The sequence below is a fragment of the Carcharodon carcharias genome, chromosome 12 (genome assembly GCF_017639515.1).
Source record: "Carcharodon carcharias isolate sCarCar2 chromosome 12, sCarCar2.pri, whole genome shotgun sequence".
Classification (NCBI taxonomy): domain Eukaryota; kingdom Metazoa; phylum Chordata; class Chondrichthyes; order Lamniformes; family Lamnidae; genus Carcharodon; species Carcharodon carcharias.
The window spans coordinates 85,300,356-85,314,961 of record NC_054478.1 but is presented as its reverse complement, the minus strand read 5'-3'; the positions used below and the strand labels follow the sequence as shown (position 1 = coordinate 85,314,961).

The 14,606-nt window shown below is 38.0% G+C and overlaps 1 protein-coding gene across 1 annotated transcript in view; it reads right to left on the bottom strand.

Annotated features, from left to right (window-relative positions):
* agps (alkylglycerone phosphate synthase) overlaps positions 1-14,606 on the bottom strand; it is a 153,310-nt gene that overhangs the window by 87,978 nt on the left and 50,726 nt on the right. Inside the window, exon 7 of the mRNA XM_041201287.1 lies at positions 3,591-3,670. Within this exon, the coding sequence (XP_041057221.1) occupies positions 3,591-3,670 (80 nt within the window). The remainder of the gene's footprint in view (positions 1-3,590; positions 3,671-14,606) is intronic.

Here is a 14,606-nt window from a genome sequence, read left to right as displayed (position 1 = left end):
ACTGTGAAAAGAATTCTTTACCGCAATGATGTGTTATTTTTAAAAATACACAAAATAATTAAGTAATTTGATAATGCACAAATTCTGGAGGCACATTCTTCAGAATCAATAATAAGTCTAAAAGCAAAATACTGCAGATGCTGGAAATCTGAAATAAAAACAGAAAATGCTGGAAAAACTTCAAAGGTCAGGCGGCATCTGTGGAAAGAAAAACAGTTAACTTTTGTGTCCAAATGACTCTTCTTCAGAGCTCTAATGCTGCCAGACCTGCTGAGGTTTTCCAGTATTTTCTGTCAATAATAAATTTGTTTGCCTGTCCTGATTGACTAGAGTGCTCATTGTGCAAGCTATAAATGATGATAGTCTTGGTGTTTGTAAAATATCCTGAAGAAAAGTTCTTATTGTGCAAGGGTAACCAAGTAAACAGGATGCGGAGCTAACCTGACTTTCCTTCAGGTGTGCCAACAAATGCACTATTTCCCCAGAGAGGGCAGACAATTAATTTTCTCCCATACATTTCTTTGCTCCCATACATTTCAACTGTCAATCAATAAATGTGTAAACCTATGAATACGTAAGCCACATGGAATGAGTTGCCTTTTGATAAACCCTTCATTACGGTGGAGAATGCTCAGATCTCTATTAAGTACCTCCAACAAAATTACTGATGGTGACATATATGGAACCATAGACAACAGTTCCATATGCTACTAATCCAATATAAGAAATGTGTTGCCTGATTCCAATTAAGAGGCTATAATTAACAATAGTCAAAATAAAAAAATGTTCAGAGCTACAAACAAATAGCAATGTCTTCTAAGACATGAAAACTTTTAATAGTTAATTAATGTTTCTCAAAAATCACAAAATAGAACATTGTGGATTATTCTGAAACTTGACAAAAATAGGTGCATTTCTGAATTTTATATTTTAAGATTTTAAATTAACTTTATCATTGAGGAAATCCTGTGGTTTCAGTGGCAATGTCCTATACTCCTAACTGGCTGCCCATTGAGAAAACTGTGTCAGGAGAGATATTTTTGTACATTTTTCGGAAATCAAGTTGAAAGAATGCTGTTTCTCAATCAAACTATTTGAAATATTAATTTACACAGTTTGACAGACCATGTAATTGTTGAAATTAATCTGGGAGCTTAACCAGTAAGGAAAATGTTTGCCGGAAAATGGCAATATCCAGATATTGAATGCCTCACATCACAGGGTGTAGGATCTGTTTCATTTCATGTCAAACATAAAAGAATTCCAATGGTGTGAATCACAACTCAGGTTACTCAACTTTAGTTCTGCTGGAGATCTCAATTCTGAGCATATTGGAAACTCACATCGGAAGACTTGTGCCCAAAGACCCAGCCACTTTGTATCAAATGGATTCTAAAAGCACTCTTAAAAGGATTCTATTTTTATTTTTATGAATTGTGCTAGAGTACTTTGCAGAACCAGATTGTTTCGATGTATTATTCAGCCAAATAAAACAAAGCTGTCCATTTTAGCCTTACATAGTGACCTGGTTGCCACTCCTTAAGAATTTGAGGAATATGGTAAACATGCCACTTGATCTCTAAGTGGTTAATTTGGTAATTAATGGTAATTATTTAACCCAGGCAAAATATCTGAAATACAGCAAGGAAAGGGCTAATTAGAAGATATGACCCGTTTATGGTAACTCCCTTTTCATTGTCAATATGGGTCAAAAATGTGGACAGAACAAAAACAATTTCCATTACTCCATTTCAACTCACATCAGAAAGCAGTGCAAGTATTTGTCTCAAGATAAGATTGGGGAAAAGCTTCCATTTTTAAAAAAAAGTCATAAAAATTAGCACTCAACTTTTCCAGTTTGAGAAGAATTCCTGCTTGTGAAGATTACATCGTGCTAAAACTAATGTTTAAAAATTCGGGCATATGTTTGAAAAAGTTGCACAGAATTGTGAAATGTTAGTTCTCTTTTGTATAATCTGACACTTCAGTTATAGTATGCTGTGCTCCTGCAGTACATTTCAAGTTGTTTAATTAACTTTGGAAACTGTTCACCAAACCGCATCACATGCTGGATTTTTTCAAAAAAGATTTATGGGCTGGAATGTAAAAGTGACAGCATTCACATAGCAGAGTTCTGGGAGCAGTTTAAGCATTTCTGAAAGACAATTATTTAAGAAAAGCATGTTCAATTACCATAACCCTTTTATGATCTCTCATCAATCTAGTCAAGGAGGTTTTCCCATCTTAAGTGACGAAGCAGATCAAATTTTTGATTTTTTTTTAAACTAAAAACATTATTCTTGTTTGGAAAGCTATAACAGATTAAAAATCAATAATGTAAAACATTACATGATATTAGTTTAATAAATGTATTTAAGCTTGCAAAATCTGAAATTATACTGGCAGCAAGACTAGTTGAATGGAATAACTTTGCATTATCAGTATCCTGCTCAGGCCAGTGTGCTTACTGCAGCTATGATGTGCTTGCTGATTCATTAGTCTCCATTCAAAGGCTTTTAAAAAAAGTGACTCCTGTTGCATCCAACAACTTCACTGTGCTCAATTTAGCTTTAACACAAATAAAATCCTCAACCAGAATCACTTCAAATGTAATGTGTTCGAATTTATGAGGCCACTTCAGCTGTGGTCCAGTTTGTAGCATTTTTGCACCAGAAGGTTGTGGGTTCAAGTCCCACTGCGGCTCACGTGCAATGATCTAGGTTGACACTGCAATGCAGTACTGAGGGAGTGCTGCACCATCAGAGGTGCTAACTTTCAGATGAGACATTTAACCCAGGCCCCTCTTGGGTGGATGTAAAAGATTCTATGGCAATATCATGAAGAGGAGCAGGGAAGTTATCTTTGGTGTCCTGGTCAATATTTATCCATCAATCAACAACAAAAAAAGATTATCTGGCCATTATCACATTCCTGTTTGCGGGAGCTTGCAGTGTGTAAATTGGCTGCCACATTTTTCACATTACAAAGTCACAAGTGCTGCATTGCCATCTACCATCTAGTGGTCATGAAAGACAGTATACAAATGCAAGTTTTTCTTTATGGGATAAATTCTGCAAACAAGGGACACCACATGGCTTACTTTTTGATCAATATACAAGGATAATTTAAGATGTATAATAATTTAACATTTTACTAGTATTCAATTTCTTGCACAATATATAGCAGATTGATAATGAGAACAGAAGAAAAATCAACAAACATCTATGTTTTCACAAAGATATGCATTTTGTTAAAAATGGTAAATGGAAGGATTATCTTCTCTGAAACAGCATAAAATGAGAAGACCAACCAGTTAAATCCTGATATACCTCAAGTTAGCATATTTCAGAAAACTCAGTACAACCAGCACAATCTACTATAAAAGTCCAGCTTCCTAATCAATTGAGTACCTGTAATCACTTCAAATGGAACACAAGATATGTCCTTAGCTGCATGTGGAAGGTACAAAGCTCCTTATGGATGCTTTGGTTAAAATAAGCATGACAAGAGGGTTGGACTTGGAAGGGTTTAAATTAAGTTTTTACTTTTATTGCCATCAGGAGTCTTTTCCCGAAAACTTTATTACATACCATCTGTGAAGTATCCAAAGAAAGTATGGTTCGTTTTTCATCTGTGGGACACTCCAGAGCATCGGAAACACTTGTCCCTCCTGCAAGTAAAGGAAATTAAATGACTGATTTTATAGTGGTTTTGCTTTTCTTTGTTTTACAAACACTTAACACTGATGGTCTCCAGACAACTCAGCGCAGATGTGCTCAGCAGGACATGGACTGCCATTCAGACTGTGATAATGTTAGGAAAGTGTTGACAGAACTGCAAGTTGAATTACTTCTGATATATGCAAAGTATTGATGCTATTCAACATTCAATACAAGAAATCACTTCAAAAACAGATGTCACGAAGTATGCAAATAACACCAAATTTTCAATTTATACTGAATAATTTATAACACTAAACTCAAAAGACAACACTACAACTACAAAAATAAACCCAGACTATTTGTGCACAGAAATAGTAGACAATATGGAAGCATATCATATTAGAGAACCAATATGTGCCAGCCAATTCAATCATCTCAGGCTGCTCATCTCTACGGAGAAACACTGAAAAGGAACCAACAGCTTTCCCAAAGGAAGGAGGAACTCTATATGCACCTCTATATAGATACATAGGTTTGTTATTTCACTCATTATACTTTGAAATGTGGCATCTGTAACAAAATAGTGGGAAAATCTCCAGGGCACTTAATAGCACAAAAGAAATAGAGGGGCATTATACTAAAAACAGGCTTGGATCCATTATAAAAAGAGATTTGTTTCAGTCTGTCCCAGAGAACTCTGCAAGCCAATGTCCAGAATGTAGGGTATCTATTTACAATGTCGCATAGCAAACTGTATAATTTTGGCTGGTTAATGTCATCAGGACCCCATGCATGTATTTCAGAGTTCTGAGTCTCGACTCTTGCCAATCTGTGCCTAGCCTCAGTTACCTACAGGGACAGTGTATGCATTCTATATCAGGCAAAGAAAAGCTCTCTATGTATGAATTTCTCAGTGTTAGTTTGGAGCTGCTGAGCTGATCAATTCTGTCAGGCATCCAGCTGACCAAAAAAGTATTTATTTTGTTGCAGCATGGTTTCATGGGCCTCTAGCACCCAAACAGCAATTATTCATATGTCAGAAAAGGCTTTATACAGCAGAATCCTACCTTGATATCTAAAGAGGCACACTACCAGCAAGAGTCACTGGGTAGGGGTCAGGAGTAATAGCTGTGACCCATTTTCTCCCTCCCTAATCCTGAAATGCTAAAGAAAAGTACAATGTTTCTACTACCCCAACTGAAATAAGAAAGAGACACATTAGTGGAATACTGGAAGAAATTAGATTGCTCTGCGGTTGAGATACTAGGATAATCCTAGACATTCGTGCAGATTTTCTGAAAATTCCAGAACGTGGGTTGTCAGAGAGATTTGATGCACCTAAGGTTTTAACTAATTTTCTCCTTTTAGCCCAGAATAAAAGGTAAATTACTCATCATTGTCTCTCTTTGAAGCAAGCTCAAGCAATGCAAAACACCACCTAGAGTTCTATAGAACAAAACATCCAATATTATTAGGTTTATTTCTATTACTACAGTTAGAAAACTGTAATCTAGCTTGAAAAACAGCAACAATTGGCAGCAAAAATACCTTTTAAAATTTAAAATATAATTTCAGATTACATAGGTCAATTGATCTAGAATAATACTCAGTAATAATGCTCAGTTTTTGTCTTTCTGGGCTATTTTGATTTTAAGGAGCATTTCTCCAGGTGGGCTTATTTGGTGGGCATTACTTGGCACATGCAGAGGACTGGAGTGAGTGATTCATGTGCAGCTGGTGGAGAAAAAAAATACAGCAGAAGATATGGGTTGCCCAACAACAAAATTACCCTGGCTGGAGACATTACTTCCATGAGGGATGGGATGGATTGATAGGGACAGCCAAGAAAGGATGGGGATGGCATTAGAATGATGAAAGGAATTGTAAAGATATGGCATGGATGAGATGATGGTGTTGGTTACATGTGACAAAATGGCAGGGACAATTATTTGATACAACTTATTCAAAAGCTATTCTTTGTGCTAAAAATGAAGATCCACTAGATTTGAATGAAAATGTTTTAGAAACGCTGTCAGATGAATTTAAAAAATACATTAGAATTGATTACGTAGATGAAGAACAGTCTATACCCTCCAGGGTTTCTACACAGACTAGTTCCAAAGGGCTTGCCATTGCACAAACTGCTCATGCATGTACGCAACTGCTCAGGAAGAAGGAGCTGTATTATTGCGACAATACATGAATCCTAAACAAGGACTTTGTCATGAGCAAGACTGGTAGTTCAGAAGTTGTTTTCTTCAATGACAGATGTTGAAATTATTACAGGCAAATTTCAAGGGGAGTGTATTTAATCCTTGAATGATATTGAGCCCATTAGTTGTAAACCTCCTTTTTCAACAGTTCCCAACAAGACTTCCATATTCTATGACTATAAACACGTCACAAGGTCAGATTCCTGACAACATTTGCATTTATATGCCTAGGCCTGTTTTTATACATTGACAGCTTTATTTAGCTTTCTCAGAGAAGTTCTGATTCTGTTAAAATCTTTGGGAAAGAAATATTCAAAAGTAGTACTTTTGCATTAAATATACTAATCAGGCCATAGGGCTCTACTAGTTCCTGTGAATTCCTTTAGATATGGGCATCCATTCAGCAATTAGCTAAAGTTCTTGCAGCAGGTAAGGTTTTTTTTGGTCAATTCTAGAGTTTCCTTCACATCACTAAACAAATGCAAAAAAACAAATTAATTAATTCTTGGGAGTGCCAAGTTTGAATGTTAGGTAGCTTTAAACTCAAATACATACCTACCTGGCTGAGCAATAAGTATTCTGCCACTTCTGTTGCCAAATCATTCAAGCAAACTTATGCTTCTAAGTCTAAACTAGTGAAAAAGGTTCCCCAGATATATGTGTAACAATCATAGAGAGCGTCTACATCATATGCATCAGTAGAACTGCTACAGAACAATAGGATTCCAGTCTTCATATCAAATAAGTTGGAGAACATGGAGGCAAAAGACAACAAATTGCTACTGGAACCGTTTCACCAGCAGCCAAAACAAAGGTTTTTGAAAACACAAATTAGATTTTACCCTCTCCACATCCCATGATTTGTGGGTACAGAACACGACCAAGCCAACCATAACTACATTATGAAACTAGAACAGTCAACAGACTATACAAGCCAAAACTTTGAACAATTAATGAAAAATAGACTCTAAATTGCCTGCAGGAAGCAGACTGGTTACTTCAGTGTCCAGCAGAGACACAAATCAAATTAATGTAGATTTTGAATAAATTTGAGAGCAGCATTTGTAATTGTGCCTTTAAAAATTAGGAAGGTGAACCTTAGTTTGAATAAAAACTGTAATGTTATTCATTGAAACAATTATTCAATTTTACTTCTTTTTCCATCAATTTGTTCTTCTCCCCTCCTGAAGAAATCATTAGTGCACAATTCCAAGGACATTTGATTAGAAGTCAGCTTCCAGTATACCCAATGTGATCATTCTTCATGTTAGCTTAGGCACAACACAGTCAAACTCAATCCTGTCCCTATCTGGTCTCCACACACATTGCCAGTAATCTAAATTGCAAACATTGCCCGGTTTTACCCTGCCTAACACTATTAACTGGGTAGATTTAGCTACCTTTGCACAAAGCAGTGACTGAACATAGAACCGTCCTGGTTCAGTGGTAATTCCCTTGTTTCAGAGTCAGAAGGCCATGGGTCAAAGTCTCACTCCAACAACCGAAGTACATAATCTAGACTGCTACTTCAGCGCAGTGCTAAAGGAATGCAGCGCTAGAGGCAATGCTTTTCAGATGAAATGTTAAACCAAGGTCTGCCTGCCCTCTCAAGCAAATATAAAACTTCATGGCACTATTTGAAGAAATATGTCCTAGCCAAATCAAACAACATGCTCCAGTTGACACTTAAGTGTTTCCATGTTTTAGTGTTTATACAGAACCTGATGAAACTTAAAAACATGCCACTTCTCAAATTTGCTCAAATGCTGGATTCTCCACAAGCTTGGATAAACTTCACCTTTTTTGTGGATTAAAAACACAACTGATACCAATTTTCAATCTAACTCAGTGGCAGCCTTACGGTTTGTGCAGTTATGCTCATTACTTGAGTGGCTGAAATAAAATCACTGGAAACGCTACAACCAACAGCAGCCATTTACTGATCCAAGTGAATAGATTGAACTCTCTCACTAATAAAAACAGATGTTATAAACCCACATTTTTTTTCTGAAATCTACTGACTTTTATTAGCATTTCCTAAAATAACTAACTGCATACAAGCAGGCACTGTTATTCTTTATTTGCTGACTTCTAAACAAGTTACCTTTCAATAAACAAATCTTTGTAGCTCACTGGTGCATGCTTAAGTTTCATTTCAGATTCAGTAGCAGGAAAGCAAAGCCTCTGTTTCTATACTTTGTTATTGGAGCCCAGAAATCCAGGTGTTACCATAAATCTCTCCATAGCCTATATTTGCTATTTTTTGCAGTGTTACCTGAATCATAAGCAAAGGTTTAGAAACTAGCAATTACAAGTAAATATGGTTGAGAGCCAAGCATTTAGCTTAAAATGCAGGTTCACTAATTTAGACTTTACTTCAGATTATTTACATAAAACAATGACTATTACAATTAGGAAATAGAAAATTGATTTTATGGTTGCTTTATTGACCTAGGTATAGCTTAAAAGAAAACAAGACCTCATTCAGCTGAAACTCAAATGTACACACTCAAAAAAAATTAATTTATGCTTAGATTATAACTTTCATGCTGTGGGTCAATGGAAAATTTGAATTGGATTAACATATGTACAAGCAGCATACATTATCCAGATTTTATTTTTTATAAATTTCTCTCTTCTGGAATTAAAAGGTTTACGTAAAATGATGAAAAACAAAAAAGTTACAGTAACTAAAACTTATCACTTTGGATAAGCATGACTACTAATGGTTCAAGAAACCTCCCAACAAATTCTACAAAGTCAGATTTTTGCCAGTTTCCTGTAATTAGCAGAAGCAGAAAAAAACTGAAATTACAGTTAACCAACAATCAATGGAGTGAAACTTTAGTTCCTACAAGTGCCATTCCACACATCCAATGCTCCCGTCTACTTTTTCCACTAAAGTCCGTGATCATAAATTCTATTCCCATAACAAACACTTTTCGCTCTCGATTTCAGGATGATGTCTTAGATGTACACGAGCAAAGCTACATTTATTGCCCACTCTTACTAGTCCAGGTGATGGCAATGGCCATTCTTGAACTGTTGAGAGTTTTTGTGATGGTTGAACTTCCATAACGTTACTAAAGTAGGGAATTCCGGGATTTTGACACAATGGTAAAGAAATGGCAGATTATATCTAAGTTAACATGGTGAGATTTGAAAATAAACTCAAGTGATGATATTACCACTATCTTTGATGCTTTTGTCTTCCTCAGCATTACAGGAGAAAGTAAACGTGATGAATTGTTGCAGTGCATCCTGCACATAGTAATTTTGGTAACTAGTCTGCCGATGGATACTGAGTTCAGTAGGAGGGGTGGTCAAGTGAACTGTTTTATTGAATTTCAGCCAACATCATAGATTCATCTATCACACCCTTGGGTTCTGTCCTGTTCCAACACCAAAACAAACCATCAAAAGTGGAGGTAGTGGTATTCAGTTGGGGAGATGTGAATCTGGAAAGTCCTTAACATAAGACTGTGGATCCCCATGATTTCAGACCAAACAATGCCAAAGAATTTTGCCAATTACGACTTGCCTCCCATAACTGACATATCAGTACTCCTCTATGTTAAACATCAGTTGGTAGTACTGAGGGAAGCAAGGTGCAAAATATGCTCTGAAAGAACTTCAACGTTCACCATCAAGAGTGGATTGCTACCATCACCACTGGCTGAACATGTCACATTCCAAACCACCACTGTACTGGATAGGGCCTGTGTCAGGTGAGAAAAATCAGCAAAAGGGAATAACCTGCTTTATTACGTCCTCAAATCCACTGATAGGAGTAACCACCACACAGGCCTCAAGAAGAAAGCATCATTTTCGCAATAAGGTCTTCCTCCCTCAGGTAGTGTGGTGCTACCACACTAAGTCACAGGTCTTACAACCCAAAACCAAGCATCCAATAAGCATTTGGGGACATCAGCAGAATTGAGTGCCATCACAATCTGTTACCTCATAGCTTGACATCCTCATTCCTCCAGATCCATCAAATCAGGATATCAACTTTGATTCAATCAGAAAGGTTAGAAAGGTGCATCAGGAGCAGAAGCAGGCATACGCCAAAACAACGTACCAATCTAGTAAAGCTGCAACATGGGGTTACCTGCATGAACGTCAAAAGGAGATACAGAGAGCTTAATGGTCCCAAAAGCAAACTGACTAACACAAAGCCCTGCAGCCTTACCAACTCCAGGTGAAAATGGCACTGCTCTATCAGCCAACTAATGAGAGCAGGAAACTCAATGAACATCTCATCTTCAACCACTATAAAGTCTTGCACAAGTGCAAGAAATATGACTTGTGTTTGCAAGCATTTTGAGCCAAAAGTCAAATGAATGACCTTACTCAGCCTCTTCCTAAGCCTCCTCGCCATGGATGCCAGCATTGACCTAATAAAATTTGATTTATGTAACAGGAAGAGGAGTACAGTCAGCTGAGCACAGCAAATGTTATAAGTTGTGATAATATTCTGACTGTAATGAAGACTTGCGTATTAGAGCTGGCCTGCCAAAGTTTACAATGCAGTTATGACTCCGGCATCTATGCAGCAATGACAAAATTGCCTGGTAGAACCTATCCACAAATAAAAAAGAAATCTAGCCCTGCCAATCTAACAACCTTGTCAACCTCCACCCAATCAAATTGTAATGCTTCCTACATTACAAGAGTGATTACATTTCAAAAGTACTTTATCAGCTGCAAAGCACTTTGGGAGCTTCCGAGTTGTGAAAGCTACTCTATAAATGCTGGTCGTCCTTTAAGAAGCAATACCATGGAAGAAGAGAACAATGCCACCTCCTAACTCCAATAGCCCTGCTTGCCAACACTCAGTTTACATTCCACTGAATTACTTGTCATAGACTTCACCAGAAATGGACACAAGATAAATGCCAGGAGAAGGGCAAGTGTAACTGCCCTCAACATTAAAGCAGCATTCAACCAAGTGTGGCCTCAGGAAGCCCTACTGTGATTGCAGGCATGCAAGATGACTATTGTGGTTGTCAGCAATCAATCACCAAAACTTCAAAACATTGTTGCTGGAATTCCTCAGGGTAGCATCATTCTCCTAACCATCTTCAGCTGCTTCAATGACCTTTGCTCTGATATAAGGTCAAGGGTGGAATAGATCACTGCCTATTCAAGTGCACAGCTTCAGTGAAAACACCTCAAACAATGATGCAGCAGACATGGGACGATATTCATGTTGGGCTGATAAGTGTCTGGTAATATGTGCCACACAAGTGCTGGGCGACAGCAATCTCCAACAAGATTCAACCACATCCTCTGACCTACAATGGCACCAGCATCACAGAATTCCCATATCCATAACCACAGCTTCAGAGCAGGCAACATACACTGCAACAAATGGCTCACTTCCTAACCTAAGCCATTGGCATGTCTTAAGGCAGCATGGAATGCCACTGGCTAAGATGGGTGCAGTTGCAACACTCAAGCAGATCGACACCATCCGAAATACAGCAATCTGCTTGATTGAGCCACTGTTACTGAACTCCATATTCACCGCATCAAAAGTACACAGTAATTGCAGTATAAAGAATCTACAGGACAAACTACAGCAACTCATCAAGTTTTCTTCAACTTAACCTCCCATCCTCTTGATCTCTCCCAATAAGGAGGTCAGGAATACCATGGCCATCACCTCCATATTCCTTAAATGCACTGATTTGACCATATTCCACCAGTCCTTCATCTCCATGTCAAACTCCTGCCATTCCTTGCCTAACACCATCGTGCGAGCACCATCGGTACAAGAAATCCGGCATTAAACCACCGTGTACCACTATATTCTGAGGATAACTTGCAATGCGGTCTTTCCAGAGTAACTTACAGCCTAGGGACAAAAGTTAAAATAAAAACTTGGTTAGATATTTATGGCCATTATCAGAGATCCAAACCCACAATTTTTCTAGCTGTTGGAAAAGGACATGTGATAATTCATTGCAGAGTCTAATGTCTGCAACCATGGGTCTGGTATACATGAAAAGTGTATCAAGTTTTTCCATCTGGATTGTGAAGCCATGAATTTAACAAATTATTTAATGTTAGGCAAGACATGCATTAACACTGTTGGTTTCCTTAAGCACCAAACTCACACCGATAAGTTTTATAATTAAATGCTTACCAACAACACAAATGTCAATATACAGCAGATAAAACTACTAAACACAAAATGGAAAGCCACAGGGGACTCACCAAGAATGACTGCCAGGAAGACCCGTTTTAGTAGTCTCTCTAAGTGGCTGCTAGTTTTAACGAGTACTGGCTGTTTTGTATTTGGCTTGCAACCAGCTGCATGAATTCCATGCTTCAGAAACCCAGCAGCAATGATGCAATATAAAAACTGCCTTAGAATCTATAACTGTCTTTTAAGAACAATCCAGGTCAGGTTCTTTTAATGAAAAAAAAATCAGTATTACTTTATAAGTTTATGGATTCAAGGATCCACTGCTGACACTATATGGACACTGGCATTTGACTCACTTTCCTATCTTGATGTATGCTAATATCTGCCTCAATGTTTGTTCTTTTGATCCTTCTTTTTCCCGCTTGTTCCTCCATTTCTCCCTCATTCAATTGCCCTCTCATTCTGAGTTTGTATTCTCCCTAGTTTTTTTCTGCCAACGCAACTTTGTCCTTTATCTTTTCTTTTCCGTTCCCCATGAGCAGAATGATTCATATTGTGACCACATAACACAGACTTGCATGGACCCAGCATTAAACACAAAGCTGCCAGGTAAGGCATACAAGAGAATACATTAACCACAACAGGTCACATGGCACAAAACAAACATGTCAAGTAGCTATAATAAAAACAGAAAATGCTGGAAAAACTCAGGTCTGGCAGCATCTGTGGAGAGAGAAACAGAATCAATGCTTTGAGTCAGTATGACTTCTTCAGAGCTAAAGAGAAGTAGAAATGTGATGGAATTTGTACTGTTTTGGCGGGGGGGGGTTGAGCAGGTGAAGCTAAATAAAAGATCAGTGATGGGTGATGGTCAAGAAGAGATTGACAAAGATGTCATGGACACAAGACAAAGGGAATGTTAATGGTAGTGGTAAGGGCTAAAGGTGGCGTTGATAATGGCATAAAGGTAAGAAAGCAGAATGTGTGAATAGCAGAACGAGAATCAGCGTTCTGTGAAAGTACAACATAGAAACAAGTGTCAGATGGTCCTTTTGGGTGTGGGGTGGGGGGATGGGGCAGTGGTTGGGGAAACAGATTGGAAAAGGGATTTTAAAAAGGGATAAAACAGTAAATAAATGAATAGAAATAAGTAAAAAAAATTAAAACATAAAACCTAGGAACAGGAGTAGCAATTCAGCCCCTCAAGTTTGCCCCGCCATTCAATACGATCATGGCTGATCTCATTTCGGCCTCAACTCCAATTTCCTGCCTTCTCCCCATAACCTTTCAACCCATTATTAATTTAAATTTTGTCTAGCTCCTCCTCAAATTTATTCAGCGTCCTGGCATCCAATGCACTCTGAGGTAGTGAATTCCACAGATTCACGACCCTTTGAGAAAAGTAATTCCTCCTCATCTCTGATTTAAATCTACCACCCCTTAGCCTAAAACCATGGCCTCTCCATCTAGAATGACCCACAAGGGGAAACATCTGCTCCACGTCTACTTTGTCTATCCCCTTTAGCATCTTATACCCCTCAACTAGATCTCCTCTCATCCTTCTAAACTCTAGTGAGTATAGGCCTAAACTGCTCAACCTCTCCTCATAAGACAAGCCCCACTTCTTTGGAATCAATCTACTGAACCTCCTCTGAACCGCCCCCAGTGCAACTACATCCTTCAAGTAAAGGGACCAAAACTGCACAGTACTCCAGGTGCAGTCTCACCAATGCCTTATACAGTTGCAACAACACTTCCCTATTTTTATACTCCATCCCTTTAGCAATAAATGCCAAAAGTCCATTTGACTTCCTTATTACCTGCTGTACCTGCATACTAGCTTTCAGCGATTCATGCACGAGGACACCCAGGTCCCTCTGCACTAAAGCATTCTGAAGTTTCTCTTAATTTACATAATAAGTCGCCTTTTTATTCTTCTGACCAAAATGGATAACCTCACACTTATCCACGTTAAACTCCATCTGCCAAATTTTGGACCATTCACTTAACCTGTCCATATCCATTTGTAAATTTCTTATTTCTATATTGCAACTTACTTTCCCACCTATTTTGGTGTCATCTGCAAATTTAGCTATAGTACCTTCTATCCCTGAATCTAAGTCATTAATATAGATTGTAAATAGTTGGAGCACCCAGGACCGAACCCTGTAACATCACACTAGTTACAGCTTGCCATCCAGAAAAAGACCCATTTATCCCGACTCTCTGCTTTCTGTTGGTTAGCCAGTCCTCTATCCAAGCTAATATATTACCCCCAACTCCATGTGATCTGATCTTGTGTATTAATCTTTTGTGAGGCACCTTATCAAAGGCCTTCTGGAAGTCCAGGTTTAGTACATCTACAGGATCCCCATTATTCACTTTGCTTGTCACATCTTCAAAGAACTCTAGCAAATTAGTCAAACATGATTTACTCTTCATAAAACCATGCTGACTCTGATGGATTGCATTTTAACTTTCCAAATGCCCCATTACTACTTCCTTAATAATGGATTCCAACAATTTTCCAACAACAGACATTAAACTAACTGGTCTATAATTTCCTTCTTTCTGCCT